The sequence below is a fragment of the Anastrepha obliqua genome, chromosome 4, assembly GCF_027943255.1.
Source record: "Anastrepha obliqua isolate idAnaObli1 chromosome 4, idAnaObli1_1.0, whole genome shotgun sequence".
NCBI classification, from domain to species: Eukaryota; Metazoa; Arthropoda; class Insecta; order Diptera; family Tephritidae; genus Anastrepha; species Anastrepha obliqua.
The window spans coordinates 650,402-672,744 of record NC_072895.1 but is presented as its reverse complement, the minus strand read 5'-3'; the positions used below and the strand labels follow the sequence as shown (position 1 = coordinate 672,744).

General features: G+C 34.9%; 3 protein-coding genes across 3 annotated transcripts in view; 1 reads left to right on the top strand and 2 right to left on the bottom strand.

Moving 5' to 3' along the window:
- Positions 1-147: 147 nt before the first annotated feature.
- Positions 148-4,078, top strand: LOC129245092 (ras-like GTP-binding protein Rho1). Its single transcript, XM_054883073.1, has 5 exons — positions 148-500; positions 1,181-1,341; positions 2,603-2,752; positions 2,808-2,888; positions 2,946-4,078. The coding sequence occupies exons 2-5, from the start codon at positions 1,186-1,188 to the stop codon at positions 3,135-3,137; spliced, it is 579 nt and encodes a 192-aa protein (XP_054739048.1). The 5' UTR covers positions 148-500; positions 1,181-1,185; the 3' UTR covers positions 3,138-4,078.
- A 1,630-nt stretch (positions 4,079-5,708) lies between these two features.
- On the bottom strand, positions 5,709-6,934 carry LOC129245973 (aldo-keto reductase family 1 member B1). Its single transcript, XM_054884435.1, has one exon. The coding sequence runs from the start codon at positions 6,732-6,734 to the stop codon at positions 5,799-5,801; it is 936 nt and encodes a 311-aa protein (XP_054740410.1). The 5' UTR covers positions 6,735-6,934; the 3' UTR covers positions 5,709-5,798.
- A 1,510-nt stretch (positions 6,935-8,444) lies between these two features.
- The window catches only part of LOC129244441 (rap guanine nucleotide exchange factor 4), a 97,593-nt gene continuing 83,694 nt past the window's right edge, over positions 8,445-22,343 (bottom strand). Inside the window, exons 11-21 of the mRNA XM_054882068.1 lie at positions 19,782-19,927; positions 18,361-18,505; positions 16,875-17,051; positions 16,416-16,577; positions 15,634-15,787; positions 15,356-15,563; positions 15,041-15,294; positions 14,797-14,967; positions 11,726-11,859; positions 11,304-11,653; positions 8,445-11,242 (exon numbers count right to left, since the gene is read on the bottom strand). Of these exons, the coding sequence (XP_054738043.1) occupies positions 11,115-11,242; positions 11,304-11,653; positions 11,726-11,859; positions 14,797-14,967; positions 15,041-15,294; positions 15,356-15,563; positions 15,634-15,787; positions 16,416-16,577; positions 16,875-17,051; positions 18,361-18,505; positions 19,782-19,927 (2,029 nt within the window). The 3' untranslated portion in view covers positions 8,445-11,114. The remainder of the gene's footprint in view (positions 11,243-11,303; positions 11,654-11,725; positions 11,860-14,796; positions 14,968-15,040; positions 15,295-15,355; positions 15,564-15,633; positions 15,788-16,415; positions 16,578-16,874; positions 17,052-18,360; positions 18,506-19,781; positions 19,928-22,343) is intronic.

Genomic DNA, 22,343 nt, shown 5'->3' with positions numbered 1-22,343 from the left:
TATTCAATGTCGCCAACTCCCTAGTTTTCCCTTTGAGTTTGAAGTACTTTCCGTATTACAAAAATTCAGATTTACTTCTGAAGATGTAATCTGCCCGGATTAAACAGTTATTGAAACTATTTATGTGAACGAAGAAATTCTAATATTGATTGGAATGCTATTTACTTTGTGCTTAAAATGAGGTTATTTTGAACTGACCCCGTTTACAATTTTACGATCTGCATGGGTAATTTGTTATCGAGTTTGGCATTACTGAATGAACATCGGCTGAAATCGTCACTTGCGTTTTAAAGGCGTTGTTCTTCGTCATTTTCGGGCGATTTGCGAGAAAAGATAATTTGGTCAAAAAAACAGTGGAAAAATATAAAAATCTGCGGAAGTTTTGCACGAAAAAAGAAAGGGTATTGGTTGGAAGGCAATTAAGTGGTGCCACTAAATATAATTTTATTGTCCAAGGGTCGATTTTGACGATTGTGCGGCAGTTAAAATCATCAAATTCTGTAAGTGAAAAGTGTGAATATCAAACAGTAGTAGCAGTAGCAGCAGCGTTGGCTTCGACAATGGAGAGGAAAAAAGTTTGATCAAATATTCCGGTGGGGGGGGCGGCTATACTCGGTGAAAAAATTCCACACATGAGACTACGAATGGGTGATGACTGACTGCTGTACTATGGTGATAATGAAGATAATAATTGTGATGTTCGATATGCTGGTGATTGCGATGACGTTCGCAGCGCTTCCGTTTTGCGAATGGTGCTAGCAGCGCAGTTTGCGGCGTCGAATGGTTAGACTGTCAAATAAATGGATAAATTCTATGACGGAAATCGGGGGAGGGTAACCGTGAAATGTTCGGGCGGATCTGAAACGTAGTCTATAGGGATGGAACTCTGAAGATATTAAAATTAGCTCGCTGGATAGCAAAATAGCACTCTTTAATTTGTAAAAAATATTCCATACCAAAAAGAAAAAATAATATCACTGGAGCAACATCAAGTAATACGCCACAAAATTGTGCTACCCAATATTTATCGTTTGAAGAATGCATTTGCTTTGTTTCAATCCATTAAAATTGTTGAACTTTTTTCCCCCCAACTGTTGCGAACCAATACATGTTTACATAAATATACCTGTGTATAATACTTGTAATAAAGTAAATAATTTTGTGATGTCACTCTTTACAGAACCAATGACGACGATTCGGAAGAAATTGGTGATTGTAGGCGATGGTGCCTGTGGTAAGACATGTCTTCTGATTGTTTTCAGTAAAGATCAGTTTCCCGAGGTGTACGTTCCAACTGTTTTTGAAAACTATGTTGCAGACATCGAAGTCGATAGCAAACAAGTAAGTTTCAGAGAATTATAATAAAGGTCAGAAGGTGAAGTTATATTTAATATTCAAAAAGGGCTTGCGCTGGTTAAATCATTAGGATTTTATTAAGACCAAAATAATTATTAGGGGATAACAAAAAATAAATAAAAAATAGAAGTAGATGTCTTGTTATGAAATTGCATACTTGCAGTTTTTAAGTAATTTTTTGTACATTTCAGAATTTACTCTATTTAAACCATATTTATTATGCAAAACATGCTCTATTTATTTATTTTATCTTTATTTTTAAATAAGGGCGATATATATATTTGGGGTCTCTTTTGGTAGCGAGAAGGCAAAGATTTGTTTAATAATTAATTACCATTGTTATCGCATCCAACTCGGGTTACGCCATCTCCATTTTGCGAGGAAATTTTGTCTTTAAAAAGATAACCCTTCTTCAATCAACTCTAGCTAAGCAATACGCACTCGGTAGCTCCTACTTCGTAGTCGACGAAATATTTCTAGTATATTTAATTATAAAATATATTATTTATAATAAAATCCTTTTTTCCAAAATTACTGGGTATTGGGGAATTAATTGAAGAAGTTATGTGACAGTGTAATATAAAAAATAACATATTTGATTACTCACTAGTGTTCGAAATTAGGAAAAATTAGTGTTTAAGAATTTTAGTACTGCGCCCAGTACCCAATTACCCAAATACCCTTTTTAATAATATACAGCATTTTTAGCCCTTAAAAAATTTCAAAACCCATTTTGCACTTAACTTCTCTGTGTGCTCAGGGCTATTGACGACTTAAGTCAAAAGAAGAAATGCCCTTCCCTGGTGATCTGATTACCATTAAAAAGATTAACCTCTGTACACTAAGAATATATCACTAGAATATAGTCGTCTTGGTTTGCTCATTTCTTAGTTGTAATATATTTTTAATTTTCTCTCAAAGTTGCTAAGTTTATTGATGCCATCCCTTAAAAATTTCCCACTCCCCTTTGAGAAAACCTGCTGGAGTTGCAAGCTTTATGCTGATCACATCTAAATACGTTATTATGTTGTAGACAACTGGTCATGTTTTTATTTTATTTTATTTTATGTTTTAGTTATAATATAACTTATGTGCAGTTCTTGGCTCAGTCCAGGGCTTCTTAAGAAAATATGATTTTGACTTGTTTTCAATAAACGAACTAAGCGACCTTATGTTACAATATTTGATTTTATTTTACTTCGGTCGTTCATCTGTTTATTTATTCGCTTTTTATTATCTGCTTTAGGTGGAGCTAGCCTTATGGGATACGGCAGGTCAAGAAGATTATGACAGACTTAGACCACTCAGTTACCCGGATACGGATGTTATTCTTATGTGTTTTTCGGTGGATTCGCCCGATTCATTAGAGAATATTCCTGAAAAATGGACTCCTGAGGTTCTTACGTGTAAATCTCTAAATAGAGCATTCACTTATGTTTATTCAATTCTAGGTGAAACATTTTTGTCCAAACGTTCCTATCATTTTGGTAGGTAATAAAAAGGATTTGCGAAATGATCCCAACACAATTCGAGTAAGTTATAAACAGCCCAATTGTTGTATCAAGACAAACTAATGAAGGGTTTTACAGGATCTGGCAAAAATGAAACAGGAACCAGTTAAGCCTCAAGAGGGTCGCGCAATGGCTGAGAAAATTAATGCCTTCGCCTATTTGGAATGTTCGGCCAAATCTAAAGAGGGTGTACGAGATGTCTTCGAGACAGCTACTAGAGCAGCATTACAAGTCAAGAAGAGGAAGAAGACCAAATGCCTTTTGCTCTAAAAGAGCAAATCTATACAATACACGCTAAATGCAAAAAAAAAAAACAAAGCAAAACACACTCCCAATTTTTTATTTCCTCGTTTTATAACAGGCATCATTTCAAATATGGATTTGATTGATTGATTACTTCTTGATCATGATAGATTGATTATTAAATAATAATCTTATTTCATTCGTATTTTATTTAAAGAAAAAAATTATATTATAAATATGTATGTAAAAGTAAAAAAAAATATTGAAAAAAAAAATCTAATTACTCAGAATGCATTCATAAAAAACTTTGAGGGCCCTTGGCGAATAAGAATCAACATAAACATCTGAAAAGGGAGCGATATTTTTAGTAAAAAAAAAGTTGGAACTACAACAAAGTCATTATATCAATCTGCATGCATATACGCACACATGCACAAATACGAGAGTGCAAACTGCAATGCGACCACTTGCAAAAAAAAACATCAAATTGTATTTGAGTGTATTAGTGTAGATTTTGTTGAATTTTTCCATTTTTTCTTTTTGAAATATGTTAAGTAAAGAAAAACAAAACACAAGAAACAATAAACGACCACCATTAACATAAAAAAAATATGTATTTGTGAATTTTGCTACTTTTTACTACCGATAATAATGATAACTAAGATGATGGTCATAATTTTATAATGTTTAATGCAAATCTTATAAGAATAAAAACTAAACGTCTACTATTCATTGAAAATATTATATGCATACGAGAGTGATAGACAAAACATGTCGCTTGTAAAGGGAAAATAATAACGGATGAACCAGCAATAACATTTTCAAAGCTAAAGAGACATTCACCACAGTTTCAATGCATTCAATCTTGAAATCAACCCAATGTTTATAGCAATGGTACCATTTAAATCAAATCATAAGTATTTTATTAATAAAATAAACCAATAAAGAATATAAGAGACTAAAAACCAGCTTTATCGTGTCTTTCTTGGAAAAAACTTAGGTTATAATATTCTCAACTTTGATTTTATTACTTATCAATTTGATACATTTCATTTCAAATGTAAAATTTATAAAAAAAATGTAAAACTGGAATGCCAAATTAATATGTATTTGCGTAATTTAGACGATTACTGAATTTAAAACGCTTTCGTGCTTTTAGATAATGGAAATTTTATTGTTTGGATAGTTTTTACCAAACAAAAGAATAAAAAATCGTACAGTTAAATTGCTTTATAAACAGAAAAATATATGGAAATATCTTTTCATAAATGTTTTGGAGAAGAACCTTAAGACAAACTGCCCACAATGTATTTATATATTGAAGAAGTTGATATTTGAGGCTTTCAGCTAATTGATTGATCAGCAATTGCAGTACTCAAGTCCTTGCCCGGCGTAGTCACCGTTCGTCGTCGTCTATCTCAGGAAACGGGCTGTTCGAGTGGAAATAAAGAGAGGTGTGCTAGATGAGTGGGTTTAAGTGGCCATGTGAAGAGATCTGGTCAATCCTGGATAAGTAGGAGGTTATCCTGTACAGTATCCAGAGACAGTCGGTTCTATTTACCGGTATGCCTCGGGTTTATATCCGACAAAAGGCTTGTCACTTCAGCACCATCCCCCGTATATGTATGGGGAATGTTTATGCTGCTACAGCAACAACACGATGCATCGAAAATATAGTTATAAAGTAGTGATTTAATTTCTATATCTTACCTGAGACGACTAAAGAATTTGCGACTTTATATATACGTATATGTAATTGGCGCTTATACTCTTGTTGGGTGTTTGGACCAGCTCCTCCTATTTATGGCCTGCGTCCTGATGTTGTTTCACAAATGGAGGATCCTACAGTTAGATATTTTTATGAGGAGCTTTTTCATGGCAGAAATATACTCGGCGATTTGCCATTGCCCCTGAGGGGCGACCGCTATTAGAAAAACAGTATCTTCATTTTGCTGATTCCAACCTACGTTTCTCCGAATTCCGAGTGTTAGTCACGCACCAACCTATTCGGCTACGACGGTCACCGTAGCTTGTGGGTACGAGAAAAAGCGATTTGTGCGCTAAATCATGGGCCTGAGTCACATTACAATTCTAGAAGATAATTGAGCTCTTATCTAGAGTTTCTAACATTTTATCGTTTAAGAGATATTACCTATCGTTCGTATCTGGTAGGATGTACGGGAGTTAATTTCAATTTTTTTAGAATCAAATATGCAATTTATTTACCTGGATCGTTGGAAATATTAAGACGTAAAAATTTACTTTTAGATACATTGCACTGAATTATAGCTCGATATTGCTATTGTTGTAATAACATAAGATTTTCCACTCAGATCTTTAAGAAATTCTTCTGAATTGGCAGTTCTTGGCCGAATTTAAATCCGGGTCGTTCAGGTAACGTAGAAGCGACTGTCGAGGATCATCGATTTCGCTTTCCTTTTACAATGGATTTAAGTTTTCTATCGAAATCGAACCAGGCACAGGTTCATCTACAATTATTGCTAAAACTGCCACAACCCTGAAAGGCATCTTTAAATTTTTACTAATTGTAGGCATGTATTTAAATATATACATAAGTATACAAATGCACACCAACTCTTTCATTTAAATATGTATCTATATTTTTATTTGTATTTGTTGTAAAAATATAATATATAATATAAATACATATATGCACATATAACACAGTTAGAACTCTACATTGAATGGAAAGTACTTATGGTGACTCATAGCCGAGAAGGGTACTAACCGTTGCCCTGTATGGTATCCGTCCATGATTTTCATATCTTCTTCGCTCAGTTCAAAGTCAAATATGTCAAAGTTTTCCGCAATTCGACTTTTGGAAACAGATTTCGGAATAGGAATAGTGCCTAGCTGTAATAGATAACGCAAACAGAGCTGCGCAGTTGTTTTCCCGTATTTTTGTGCCAAATTCTTTGCTGTGTCATCGTACAGAAAGGGAGGCCATTGTTGATCTGGTTTGGGTCGAGCCAACGGACAATAGGCAGTAATAACAATGCCATGCTGTCGTGAATAATCTATCAACTTTTTTTGATTAAATCCAGGATGACATTCCACTTGATTGACCAGCGGGCGAATGCGACATTGCTGCAGAACACGTTCTGTTTGGTGCGAATTGAAATTTGACAGGCCAATACCACGGACCAACCCCAAGTCAACAAGGTTCTCCATAGCACGCCAAGTGTCTAGGTAGTCCACATCAGAAAGCTCCAAAGTGCCGTGGACATTGTCATCCCCTTTATGTATTTGGCCAACCGGAAAATGCATAAGATACAAATCGATGTAGTCAAGTCCGAGGCTCGACAAACTCTTGCGGCACGCGTGTTCTACTAAACGAGGTTCATGATGGATGCCACCCAACTTGGTGACCACGAATATGTCTTCACGTTTAATAATGCCCTCCGATATTTTCGCATTGATAGCACGACCCACTTCGTCTTCATTTTCATACACAAAAGCAGTGTCGACGTGTCTATAACCCAGGTCAATCGCATCTTTCACGGCAAGTTCCGCATCTGATTCGCGGGAGCGCCATGTGCCTAAACCAATAGAAGGCATCTCCTGGCAGTTGCTAAGTTTGATTTTTGGTGCAAACGTAGTCATCTTTCTATAATTTCAAGTACTTTTTACAGGTACTAACTTAATCTCTGATATTATATATAGCTGCTGTTATCGCTTTTACGTAACAAACACAGATATTCTCGCCGCCTCTTCCTTAAAAATATTTGTGATGTTTTTAAAATACTATCAATGATTGAGTGCTAGGCACTCGGCTGACTTTCTATATTAATGTTATACTATTTCAGATGTTTGTACTCCGTCCACACCAAGGCGAATCTATTCAAGGTGGTTGCATTTGAGCAACACCAACAATTTTTAAATTAGAACTGTCAAGGCAAGGCGAATTGAGTATCTACGGTGGCGCTATTAAAAAACAGTTACTTTATTTTTCGCGATTTTGACAAGTCTGACGTCAGCTCAGTTCGCAATACAAAACAAACAAAAGTAGAAAAAATTCAGTGAATGGCTACGTAATTTTGTTCTTTGCGAGATTTAAACTAATCAAACTAATGAAAACGAAGTGCCGTGTGTCAAATTGTGAAAGCACAAATTAATATAAAACCTCCAAATTCAGTTTGTTTGCGTTTTTATGCGGAAGACGCCGTGGCAAGAAAGCATGTGTGTGTGTGTGTAATTTCTTGTGTTTGGTTGTTTCTAAAGCTTTCGCCTACCTTCTTCTTCACAAAAAAGTAATTCCCTTTCCTTTTGCTTGTTTATTCAACAGCAATCAAGACGAATCTATTGAAGGTGGTGTTGGTAAATCAGCTGATTTGTTTTTTTTTCTTTCGCCGTGTCCATGTGGCTGTCTGCTCAGAATGAAACAGGGCGAATGCATTATTTGTTTTCCAGTTGACGAATACTTTGATTTGACAATCAAACGTACAGAACATTGTTGTTGGTCTGGTGCCACTACCTTTAATGAATGCACCTTGGAATAGATGAATGGAATCAATGACAAATAGATAAAATGAGTTTGTCGCGCAAGGCGAATTGATTGCTGAAGGTGGCGTCTTCCCAAAACAGTTACTTTATTTTTCGCGATTTTAACAAGTCTGACGTCAGGTCCCTTACCAATACCTAACAAACAAACAAAAGAGAAAAATGTACATGTTTGTGGAAATTCCGTGAGTGGCTTGGTAGTTTTGTGATTTGTGGGATATATACTAATGAAAACGAACTGCTCCGTGTTAAAATGCGAATGAACATATTAATATTGCGCTCGCGAGCATGCTTGCACATGCCCGCTGTCATTTCTCACAGACTGAGAGTTTTGCGTATGGCATATATAATGGAGGACCTTTTTCAGATTTCATTGTTCCGTTGAAAAAATTCCCAAAATGTGGTTATTTCATTGCCGCTGTAGTGATCTCTCCCCTTAAGTGCTCATCAGTTCTTCTTAGATTAACTTTGGCAGTGTGACAATTAATACTTACATGGACACACATAAATCACATCCCTTCGAACTGAAAGCTTAGTTGGACACAGTGCACTAAATTTTCACTGCACTGTGCATTTTACTTTCACTATTCATTTAGTGGTCGTGAAAATCTGTATTTAGTGCTCTATGCCCAGCCTTGACTGAAAGATACCTCTAAGTTGAGATTAGAGAAAGTATGCAAATTGAACAAATCTATTGCTTACTTAGTAGTTTTTCTGCAGCCTTCAATTTCCTATTCTAAAAACAAAAATTACTGAATTCATTGTCTGTATGCATTTATTTTTATTTGAATTTTTATTCTAACACTGTTTCTGACTAATAAATATGACTTTTCAAGAAATAAATAATTCTTACAACTTTATTATACTTGTAAAAGTACGTACATAAATGTATATTGAATCTGTGTAAATCGAACAAACAGTTACTATAAAAAATTGTTGAACTACAATATTGCTCGGTTGAATTTTACTGTAAAGATTTTCTTTATGCTTTTGGATTCTGCTTATTCTTGTTTATTGAATTTTCTTGAGTTCTATAAGGTTTAGTTGCTTATAGTTAATTGGAGTTATTCTTCTTACAGTGAACTTTACTGAGACTTGCTTTTGTTTGCACATACACACATACACATATATAGTATGTATTGCACTCATGAGAAATGCACATTTTTCAAATTGGGTGCTATATATTTATTTTGTTGGAATAATGATTTGTATTTTTTCATACATATGTATATATGCATGTGCGCTAAATTTATTTGAGGGGCTATGTAAGTTCTGAACGCAATTCTTTTCAATTTATATAAATTTTGAATTGGGGTGATTGCTTTGTGAAGTTTTAAGACATTCAATTCAATTGGTGTCGATTTATATATCATTTTTTTTTTACATTTATGGAAAATGTGTACTCTTAATGTATATATTTAATGTTGAATCTCCTTGATTATAGTATGTATGCATGTACATATATATATTATTGGTGTTTAGTAAAATGTAGAATTGTAATTTCAGAGCGTAACTTTAAGATTGTCAAATCTAATCACATTTAAAATCTATTTCTAAACATTTACGATTTTATACTGATTTTATTTTTACAGTGAAAATAGAGCTTCACTATCCTCAACCATAACAGTGGGATGCATGTGTACATATCTACGTTTAAATCTCAGTAGGTATACAAGTTTTGGGAAATTTCCATATTCGTCAACAAATACATTTAGCAAAATCGGCTGAGCTAAGTCCAATATATAGTATGCATATGTACATACCAAACTTCATCTTTGAGTTCTGAAATTTTCGAGTTGATTTTCTTTTTGCAAATATTTACATTTTTAAAATAAATGCTCCTAATGCATAACTATGTACATACATATTGTCCGATTTTACTAAAGGTTTCTGCAATCGCATTCCTGCCACTCGCCATCATTACTAGAATTAATCAACCATTCTTAACTTGGTAGTGAAAATATATACTACTTATATAAATTTCTGTATATGTGTTCATATATTTCTGTATAATTTTTCAAAACAAATAGTTAGTAGTACGAGTATGCATACTGTTATAAATGGACGAATTTCGAAATTTGCTGTAGATAAAGTAATGAAAGGCTTTTATTTTCTATTATAGTATTTTGTGTCCCCTTCTACGTAACTGTGGATTCTGGTGCTTCACGTCTAGGCAAGTCAGTGCAAAAAAAAAATCTAAACATGTGGAAATTTGCTTATAAAATTCGTTTGTTCATTTTAAAGAAACCGTTATTTTGAAGTGCGCCTTTCTGATTTTAGATTTTGAGCTCTTGGAATGTGGGCTACTTGGGAGATTATAGATAAAAAGGCATTGAAACTTTGTATACTTTGGTCATTTGGTGGTTTCCATCAAAGCTTCGAAATATTCATATATGTATTTATGTATATCTACATGTATATTGTAAAAGTAATAATATTACGTTTATTTTGAAAGAGAGATCGGATACGTCAGTTCCTTTATAATATAATAATATTTATTAACTGCTTGACTACATTACACAAACATTTAAAATTCTAATCCAAGTCTTTGTTGCCGTCGAAAGCATAAATATTTGAGATTCCCTAAAGATTTCCATATTCTTGGAGTGCATGGAGTTCATTTTATGCGTCAAACTAATTTAATGACGTCTGTGACAGGTTAATTCTGCTATTAAATTGAAAAGGCTAGTTGCTAAATTAGAACTATTAAATATTCTGAGCATTACAATTTTTGTTTAGCCCTCTTAACTTTAATAGTAAGTATTTGAATTAAAAATTTAAAGTTTCATTGGTGTTGGTATTCCTTCTATGTTAAAGGTAAACAATGCAATTTTATGTACATTTATATCTATAAGTAGTTTACTTTGCTTTGTTGGAAGTTTGCTGGTGAAACAAAAATCAATAATGTGCCCAAAATTTCCGAGATTATATACATAATTACAATGGATACATATACGAACGCACGCCCCATTTTTGCGAATTCGTATTTACATACAAATAATATAGTTTAATAACAGAAAATGGTAAAAAAGCAGTAAAATTGGCTATGGCAAATACCAAACCTATGTACATTTAACGAGTTATGCTAATAATAACAGCGGGAAGTTTAACAAATAAGCTAACATAATATTAACTAATATTAAATTTTGCGAAATTACCATACTTACAATAAACATTAAAGCAAAGTTTAACTTAATTAATTTTTATGTAAGCCCGAAAAAGAGTGCAAACAAGTAGGCAATAATATGATGGATGATCGAGAGAATTTTCATAGTATTATTTCATTACTAATAATTAAGGTATACATATTTATACAATACAAATGCCTACGTTTAATCTAAAACTGTGAGTAGATGATTATAAAAATTTGGCAAAAAGTTCATTGCATCGAAGGTGCTTTTGCCTGAATATTTCATTGATTCTCTGTAATATTTTGTGCAGGCTATTAGTTTTTGGCTTTTTTGCGTTCTACTGTTTTGCATTTTAGGCTTTACGAGTTGGTTCAATTTTTTGTGACATAGCCGTTAAAATACGCTGATTGTCTATAACTCTCAGGCAACTAATATAGGAGCGCACTTCTCCTTCACTTTTTGGTGACGGTGGCTCCAGACCTAAAAGTAAAAGAAATGTCGGATGGAAAGTCGAATTGGGGTACTTGATTAAAAAACTTACCTAAACTGCGCGAACGGCAGAAGCGAATTGTGCGCATTGTCTGTGCCATCATGTGCATCTTCTCGAAATTCACCAGACCATCCAAACTGGTTTTATTCCCTTCGTGAGCGAATGTCATGTCCTTGAGCAAAAGCGGCATAAACGGAATTACAGGAGGTTGCAGCTTTCCCACAAAGACACGGTATGCGCGATGATTGCGGCTGGGATCAATGAGAGCCTCGAACTCCTGAAAGAGTTTTCGGAATTTTGAAGGAATCTTGTCCCAGGTTTGGGATAGACGCGATACTGCCATGTTTGAAAGACCCATAACGACAGCGAAGAAAGCATTCAGGTTCTGGTATTCCTTGCAGCTAAATATGTCAGAGGTGCATTTACTATGAATATGTCAATGTTTAAGTATGTAATTAGACGCATTCACTTACTAGGCTGCTAACTTTATGAATTTCCTCAGGAGACCGACACGTTTACTCATGCTGCTGGTAGAAACGATTTCTGTCACAATCCAATATTGCAATTCGTTAAAACGACGCAAAAACACATCCAGATTGGCGGTTATCTAAAATACAAATATTTATAGGTTGTTGTTGTTGTTGCAGCATACACATTTTCCATACAAGTACGGGGAATGAAGCTGGAGTAACAGTCCTTGCCCGGATATAAATCCGCGTCGTTCCGGTAACGTAGTACCGACTGTCGTGGGAACGAATATATAATAAAATTTGGAGGTATTTTATGATAATTTAATATAGTCAAAAAGCAAATGCTTTACTACACGAAAATCAAATTTTTTATCGGAAACTACGTGGAGCGTTTCTTAAATAAAACTATTCCTGAAAGTATTTAAACTTTATACGCGAACTATAAATGGAACAGATGAATACATTTAGTTGCATGCAAATAATAATGATTCGATTTCGACTTGTCGCTTGCTTTCAGCTAACTTTTCTAAAATTCTTTCCACCCCAATCAAACGCTCATTTGAGATCCGAATGGGTTGGTGAGTGACTACCATTCGGCAGTGCACAGCTTCGGGCATGAACCACCAAATTACAGAAAAAGTTATTTCTAATAGCGGTCGCCCCTTGGCATGCAATGGTAAACCTCCGAGTGTATTTCGGACATGAAAAAGCTCCTAAAAAACCAACTGTCGCTCGGAGGTGGCGTAAAACGGATGATAGGGATACTTGTAACATGCGCCACATATGCGGGTATGAACTTTTGAAGAAGATAGCGCTGTAGAGCGCATAGGATATACGATTCGATATAATATCCAAGTTGGGTTTGTTTTTTGTTATATTCACGAGGAAAATTATTATCATCAAAAAGTTTAAATAAAAAACTGGCGAAGATGGCTGAGTTATCTTTGGGGTTGGAGAGCAGCGTATTGTTTGATTGGTTAGCTGTTATGGGGACACGAGGGATACCAATGAATCACCTAACGTCAGACCAGATCATTTTAGGCATGAGCAGCGGTCAAATTTTTAAGGTAAAAACTCAGTAGGACATGACACATTATCTGATTTTTCTTTAGAAAATTCGTATTATTATTTTTTTGTTTGCTTTGGAAAATCGACTTGCATATGTATTTGTTGCAGAGCATATTAGTTTGGTAGTATTTTACGCTTCTTGGTTAGTATTTTGCACGGGTAAGTCAATAAAGTTATTTGCAATATCTGAAATTTATCCCAATTAACGAAATTCGGTTTTATAAGAGTCGTTTGTAAGGTGCGTGAAAAGTCAGAGAGATAGCAGTACTGGCGCGTATCGAGGTTATGTTTAGTTAGTAGCATCTCTTGGCAAAATACATACCAAGTTCCAAACAGATCGATGTATTTCTTAGTGCTTGGCATTCGTTTGAATTGAAGAAGTCGAGTGATTTTCCTTTTCCATCACGACAACGCCTCTGGCGTTGTGTGCCCCCGCATGAGGAGAGGAATATATTGCTGAGCTAACACTTTTGCACTCAGACTATGCCAATTTTACTAGACAAATTATAAAGATTGAAAGTTAACGATAGAACTCCGGAGGGGTGAAAATCTTCATGTACGGAAATTGGCTGCTACAACTTCTTGAGGGTTCAGTTCACTAACAATTTCATCTTCAAAGACATAATTTTGTAATGGCGCGAATATTGTGTCTTCCACATGGTTAAGTGATTGTTGTAGAGTGACTATTATGATGCATATGATTCAGTCGAAATTCAGGAAAATGTATAAAAATAGATACAAAATCGTTTTCGTATTAAACTGTTATTATCTTTATTTTATTTAGTATTGTGTATGATCATCATTCTTTTTCAAAATTCGATTTGGAATGTGGTCATAAATTGAGTTAAGGTAGTTTAAAGAAATCGTGGACCAATGCGCTTAAATCGCATGAATTAAATTTTATCGTTTTCTTTCATTCTCGCAAGTGTTTTGGGAAGAGTTGCTAGAATATATTCTCGGTATTCTCTGTGTATCTTCGGCACAGTTATGTAAATGGCTTTGAAAACTGTTTTGCCTATTTTTCGTACTTCATATTGCCAATTGTTTCATGCCATAGATTTCATTCCATCTGAACTTTCTCGAAAACTTCCTTTAAGTCATCCTCAGTGCAACCCAAACTTATTTTAAGCGCATAAAATATGCCATTAAATTCTGAATATATGCTTCAAAAATGCCTTTCAAGTCCTTATAAGCCTTAAGATATGCTTTTAAATTTCATATACAGTGCGATTAATAAATATTTATATAGAGACTTCTTGGCAAGTTTTTAATATAAATCCAAGTTTCAAGCTTCGTACAAATTTTTAAATTAAATTTTCATCAAAATTTCAAAATTTTTAATCAGAGCAAGGGTTGTAGTCGAATGAAAGTGTAAGTAGCTTAAAACTCGGGTTGAGTTTGAAAATCTTTTTTTCTGGCGGTTGAAAATTGCATCCGCTTTCTCGCGCAGAATAAGCTTTAAAAAAATACGCTGTGAATGTGCACTTTGATATTTATGACATTTTCGACGCCGTGTTACATAGAAATTGCTATTATTTGTTATATGTAAGTGTAACAAAGTGAGCTGAAACTTGCTCTAAGAAATATAGGTAAAATTTTATATTTTTTGTAAAACTTCGACAAATTTCATGAGCAAAAATAAGCTGAAGCAAATGTATTTTGGGTTGCCCTGGTCATCAATAAAAATATTAGTTGTTTTTTTTAATTTAGTATAGCATTACCTTAAGGTCTCGAGGTATTATCGGGAAAAAGTGTTTGAAAGCTAAAGAGCATAACTTCATGCTTTAAAAATCTATATTAAAGATTGTGAATAAATGAATCTAAGAGTGGTATATACGACTATGTTTCAGAAATCCTAAGCCTGTTTTTTTTTTTTAAATCAAGCCTTTAGTTTCAGCGCGCTTCCCAATAATAAGCAATTACGTGAAATGTTTTTCTTAACAAATTCATACTTTTTGCATTTGAAAACTTTATTCTACAGTCTGCTTTCACCATATGATTCTCACCTTGCCAAAGTGGTGCCTCCCGAATGTGTGGTAGAGAAGTTCGTACTCATGCACTGCCCAGAAAAGATCCCAGTCAAAAAGTGTTACTTGGTAAGCTATTTCTTTGGTGCTCAATATTTCCAAATCGATATCTATCCCTTCTGTGGGACCTTCTTGTTCGGGAAGTGGCGTCTAATAATGATGTTATGTTTCTATTAAAGTCTGCTATTTAATTTATAAAAGGTATACAACTTTTGTTAATTACCAAAGCGTCTAGGTGATCTTTTACCGATACAAAAAGCCGACCATTTAGGCTGAGGCCAGTGGGAATGCTGACATCGTTGTCTTTAAAGACGGAACGTTCTCCATTCGATTTGACCTCTACCAATACTAGATCTTCAGGTCCCCGATTCAATTGCAGTTTATCGGCAGCGCAGGCTTTAATTAGCTCGGCGGTGGTATGTAACGGAAACCGCAAGGTGCAATAGGTGTGGTCGGCACAATACACTCGGAAGATAACTGTAAAACACTACATATTGCAGGCATACGTCGCTATGGGAATTTAAGGCGAATCACTCACTGTCATCATCGGGACGTATAACGGTTTTCGATGGTGTAGCATTACCGCTAAATAAGCAAATAGGTTGTCCATTTGGCGGTAGCTTCCACTTCTGTCCGGCATTTTGGTTACGGTCGTCCTGGTAGCGAGCCATTTGTGTTAGCACATTGTGTATGATGCTCGTTTCCTCACTCAGTTCTGTATCGGCCTCTATCTCAGCGGCCAAATCCTTGTTAGAAGAGAATAACACAACTTTTTTTATTTAAAAAATAGTGGAAAATTTATAACATTTTCCAAACCTCAATAAAATCACAGACACTTGGTTCATCAAAGGCGGCGTGCCGCACGGCCATCACCCATTTTTGCATGAACTGCACAACGCGTTTCTTGAAATTAATTATATATTCCCGATCCTCGGGAGTGTGCGATCCGTCATTAGCATCACAATGAAAAGTGCAATGGAGCTAAGGAACCCGTCACACCATATTTATACATACATAAATAAGAACCCCTACCGCGATAGTATATATGTACATACATATAACAACAAATATCTTTTTGTAAGTAAGAGCTGCATGAAAATGTCCACAACTGGATAAAAAAAATAGATTTTTTTGCCAAAGTGCCGCAACGAACTTAACTCAAAGGAGACTTTCTCTTCGGCCTAAAATAAAATTTGTCAGTGATGTCCTAATTAAATCAATCCAATTTACTTGTTGTCCCTGGAATTTGTATGTATGTGTGTATATTTTATCGCCCACTCCCAGCGGACTATCAGAGGCATTACAATTTTAAGTGCCACCCAATTTAAGTTGCGTGAGAGCTGTTTGCTTACGAATATGACTTACTGCTATGTGCGTATCTGTGTGCATATGATTACAAGCAATCATAAACATAAACGACCTAATAGTGATTTGTCTGCTCATATGTATGGATATACATATGAAGTTATAAACAAAGTTGGAAATTCTTGCTAGTTCTATGTATACCGATATTCGTTGTTATATGCAATGTAACCCATACGATTTATATGTCGCAGTGCGGGCTGTGTAGGTACGAGTTTTTGTTTACAAAAGGATATTAATTGGCCAGTTCATCTACCAGTTGCACAACCGGCATGAATACAATGTGGGTGAGCAAAAAATCGTCCAAAAAGGGATCCAAGCCGCTCACTTGGTTGCCAAGTCGCGTCTCGAGCAAATGTTCCAGCATCTTAGATGGCGTTCCTGACATGACCGTATATCTGGTTGAAGTAATAAAAGAGAAATTGAGAAATGAGTATGTAATGCATCAGTGTGTCAGGTTGTGTACTTGGATGAAAGTTGAAGGCACTAACATTTTACTTGTATAGATATACTTTATTTAATTGGAGGATTAAAGTTTATTAAATTAGAATTAAAATGGTTACGTTAGTCAGTTTCAATTCATTGAAATAGGGATACAGGGGTGAGGTGAATGATATCTCCTAATGATTCATTAAAAAGGAAACCATGTTTTTTTCTATGCACATATCCCCAATTTCTTATTAATCAGAACGTACTTAAATGCCGAATGTTGTCCGCGCTGCTTAGCCACTCGCTCCAGCACTAACACATCCTTGCCATGCTCCTGTAGTCTCAACGTGTTCGCCTCCACATCGCGCAAAATACGATTGAAATGCTCTTTATCAACACGAAGCAGATGACAATTGTTTTCCTTTAAGACGATTGTAGCAGCTCTACGGAAATAGACAAATAGTATTAAAAAACGTGCTTTGTTAAAAATTTCAAACGCGGAAAAAATGTATGAGTACAGTTTGTACGAGAGGAAATAAAACTCAATAAAATAAGACAAATACTAAAATGTATTGAGGAAGTTTGGCTCAGAGAAATACTCTGAATTCGTGAAGGGGCAGAACAGAACTTTCAGGTTGCAGTGCGAAATCGGCTCATAATAGTAATAGTAATGCCTAAACAGATTTAAAGATCTAGCGAGCAGAACCGGATAAGTCAATTCAAACACAAATCCGCTGAACTCTTTGCTAATATTTTAAGACAAAACCAGCCCGGAGGGAAGAACTATTGCTCTTAGAAGGAATTTTCTCCGTTCGGTAAGACTTTATTTTGTACGGCGCACACTGGGGATTTAGCGGAAAAAAGTCAAATTTGCAACATACCACCTACGCAATGTTTAATGGTATTTCTAAATTCCAGAATAGAACCAACAATAAAATCAAAAAGAATTACTAAACTCCGACTTACAGTTTTTTTTTTTATAGATATGTCAAAAGTATAATGTTTTTATGGTATTGAACTGACTAAGAAAAAACTTCAAAGCCCAAGGTGGTTTTTTTTCCTTTTGCTTGAGCCGACTTCCAATTTTTTATTTTTCATAAAATATCGTACTATTTTTATAAATTTAAGCCGGAAGAACAAAGGCTGTGAAGCATTTGATTATCTATTTATAATTAATTTTACGAAAAAAAAAAAAAATCATATTCCTTCATATTCTTGGATCGGCAAGTTGAGCTACATTTACCTACGGTTAGAAACTAGTATCAACGTGTTTCTTAATAGCGTCTCTTTCAGTTTTAATCAATTGCAGGTGCCACCAGGCGCCACTGATTATTTTTTGGCAATGATAATAACTAAACGCTTTCTAGTGTGTGCATAATGATAACGAAACACTTTTAATTTTGTTTTGACATTTTGAGGGTAATTCAGAATTATTAACTTGCATGTATCCTGTGCGTAAATATTTGCTGGCTTTTATTAATAAACAAAAAAAAAAAAAAAATTATGAATTTTAAAAAACAATTTTTTTTTATTATAATTTTTTTAAAAAATTGTTTTTAAACATGTTCTTTTCATACTCAAATAAGTACAACTTCGTTAGTAGTAAAAATGTAAATATTTTTTGGGATGTATACTTTTTTCCTCATCTCTGTACAAAAATCCCCAGTGTGCGGCGTAGCTGTGAAAGTACTCAAGGATAACAATAAGCGGATAGTGTTTACGTTACCTTAAAAACATCTCCCTTCAACTTACCTGGGTGCGTCGTTTATCAAGGCGAGTTTACCAAAATCATCACCAGTCTTGAGGGTGGCCACAGTGCCTTTGCCATGTATCACAACATCCACCGAGCCTTTGAGCAAAATATACCAGGATCGGCCTTCGTCGCCCTGATTAAATACTACAAAATCCAAGTGCATGTGCAAATTTGCGTCAAGCGGTGAAATCGTTATCGTGATAGTGGGTCGAATTTTGAACCGGAAATATAAAAAAATAAATGTTTATTTCCCTCGGAAAACAAGAAGTATTTTAAATATTCACTTTAAATAATTCCGAAATATTATAAGTTCTTCCGCAAATTCAATGAACTGGAAGAACGTCATAACTCAATAAATTAGAAATTCGAGAAAAATGGCTTCCATACAATTTTACTTTCCTAAGTAGAAATAAAAACATATTTTCATGTAATGAGGTACCGTTATTACATAACTAGCGCCATGATTATAAAAGTAGAGATGTCTCAACAAAACTCAGCACGTGTGTTACTTTTGGTGCGAGCATGTTTTTTTTTTTAATTTGAAAAAGTCGAGCCACGAAGCACCGACAGATTTGGCAACTTCTAAAACACTCAGGCTAAAAAGTCCATTGCATTTAAATCTCTGGAAAGTGAAAGGGTAGATAGTCAAGGAGGAAAGGAGAGAAGTAACAGAAAGAAAGAGATAGGATAATATAGATATAGAGAGACCTGTGATAATTTTTCAGATTCTTTGGCAAATCTAAAAATATTCTCCAGCTTGAGAGAACGAATATTACACATTCTCATGACATTTGAACCCTAAATTCGTAGCCTTGCCCTCGCAAATGCAAGACACTCACAGAGAAAATGTTCAGTGCTATCCGCCTCCTCTAAGCAAGATAGGTCAATAGGGTCCTCAATGATTCCAATGATAGTCACATGTTGGCATAATGGATTGTGTCCTATAATAATACCGACCATCAACACAACGTATTTTCTTCCAAGTTTATATTAATTAGGTTTTCATTAAAATAATCTTTGTACAATATTTGGTATATTTCATGTGCATAATTGCATAATCCGCCGTGGATTGGTGAGTGATAATAATCGGAAAGGTGTTTTCTTATAGGCGATGGCAAACCTCCAAGTTCGAGTGTATTTCCTTATAAAAAACCATCTGCCGTTCGGAGCCGGCATAAAACTGTAGGCCCCTCCATTTGTAGAAAGACATCATGACGCACACCACAAGCAGGAGGAGGCGCCGCTCGGCCAAACACCCAAAAAAGGGTGCAAGAGACCATTACAATTATAGTGCATTGGCACGAAATATTATTAACTAAAATGACCGCTTATCATCATTTTGTAATAACAGGCCTTTAAATAAGTATTTTGTTCAGTTACATGTGGCATTTAAAGGGTGCTAAAATGTACTAAGACTTACGAATAGTTCCGGCCTGTGCATGCGATTCGAAGACAATAATTGAGGACAGCTCGCGTTTTATGCTTGTTGACAAATGCGAAAGAGCAGTAATGTGCAGAAGCTCCTCAAATATCAATTCGAGTTCCTCGGGGGTGCGTTCATGCGAGCTGAAATAAATGTATAACAATTATAATCAGTTACATATATACATATTTTAGAATGGGTTGCTTCAGATTTTTCATTGGATGGATTATGTCAGTAAACTGTGAGTTCAACCCTCAATATCATTAACGATAAATATTTACATTTGTATAAGAACTGCTTCAACAATTATCAAATGTTTTACTTTAACTTAATTTTACAGCCTTGATATTTAATTTTTCGAATTCCTGTTAGAAAATCTTCAGTTCGCATTCTAATCACTGTAGTTTGACTATGATTCCGTGTCTATCCCACTTTGCTTACATTCGATGATTCCCCAAGGTGTGAGGATGCAGCATTTTTCTTTACAATTAATAAAATAATAGTTTTAGGTAAATTCCCATGAAGAGCATTTATGTAGCTCAATCGATTGCATACAGGTGGCAATTCTCGCACCACCATTTAATGATCCGGTACAACCTCTGGATATGCTCGTACATCGTATATATATATATTATATATATGTATACAGCAATCTCTGTAAGAAACACCGGCGGTCCAGAAAAAATTACAAAAAATTTCAGTTGCTCATGTACTGTGCAGTCGCTTTTTTATTTTTTCCAAAGAATTAAAAAAATAACAAAATTTTTAAAATCATAGAGATTTTTATTTTGCCACTGTTGGTACATAATGCGCAGAGAACTTCAGCGTGATAAAATTATTGATAAAATTTCTTGACGAATTTATAAATCTTTCCCTTCCCAAAACGATCTACATATTGAATATCTGTAAAAGGTATACCTATACCTACGTATGTATGTACTTGTGTATGCACATATGTAGGTGTGCACTTGTTTGAATGCCACGCAACGTTTTTGCGTAGGCTCAGTATATTGGCACACAGGCCTAAATATGTGAATACAATTTTTTCATACAGTTTGGTGCATTCACTACGCTGGTGCGTTAATGTACATACAAGCACATGTAAGTAAGTATGTATATGTATAATACATGTGCATATTTACGGAGCACCAGCCCAATGCCTTGGAGATATTTAATTGCAATATTCGAATTTAATAAATAAAACATATTTAAATGTTGCCAAACAAGGTTGAATAATAAAACTGAAGCAGAATGTAAGCAACAATGAATTTTTTCTGTTCTTTACAACGGCGTTTTTATGGCAAAGTAAGGCTGCCAAGTAAGTCCTCGATAATTGTAAAGCAGCATCCTGCGCTTTGGTTTTGTCTGTCTTTAGACGAATGGGCATCGCTCTGGTCTGATAGCCTGGCAATTCTGGCAATAGAGTCTGTGGGTAAAATCACTAATCTGCATATTTGCTAAAGCTGATATAAACTCCAACTTAGTTCAATTTAATGAGAAGACAGCACAGGGAGCACATTGGGACTTCAGGAAAATAGGTGGAGGCCGGTATATTTATATTTGTTTCCCTAGATTACATTGTCACTAAAGGACTTAGAGAGGAATACCTCACCCGAAAGAGGTGAAACTTGTAATGGAAGGGGTGTCAATAGGGCAATAGTAGCATAAATTAAAGAAGGGAGTGGCTTTATAATTACTTGTTGGAAAAAAACTTTCCATATATAAGAAAGAAAATCCATCTACTTTTTCCCTTAATGGTAACATCTTCAGGATCAAAGGCACTTGAAGCATCAAACCTTTTCGGACTATATGCTCATAAAAATCCGTTCACTAGATCCACCTTCGTTTCTAATGAGGTACAAACCATTAAAAGGGCCAACTGGAGATGCTGCAGAACAACTCATCCCTCTAATCATCCCGTATATTAAACGTTCGGGAAGCACTTAACTTTCTGTTTTCACTTAACCTTCTCTTTTATACTCCAAACACACTTCGCAAAGAGTATAAAAGGGCTTTTAATTACGCAAAAGACGATACTAAGGCATCAAGAAGTCCATTCGGAAATTAACACACACCTTATGTGCCCGTAGCGGCATAAGAAAAGCACGTAATCAACATCGGCTAGCTGTGTTCAAAAAGAGGATCCAATCGTACTTCGGTAGTTGGAGCATAACGCAATTATTAATAGTAAAAGATGCTTTAAACTTTATAAAAATTAGGGAAAAGTCTCATGCATGAAAAATATTAATTTTTAATGAGGCGGCATATTTTAAACACATTTCAGACCTTTTATTTGAAAATTTTACCATACCCTTGAAATAACGTTTTGAAATATACCATATAGGGGATTCCTATTAAAAAATATGAAATAATATTTATTAAAAATAAACGAAATAAACGTCAATGCTGTAGATAACAAAGACCTTTTCAGATTCAGTTATATTGTGTGCGACTGAAGGATGATACATTTACCGAGTTGCTCTTTAACTATGGTGAAAAAAAGTGGGGAAACCAGGCCCTTTGGGAGAATAAGCCGAATTCTGCACGATCATTTCACAT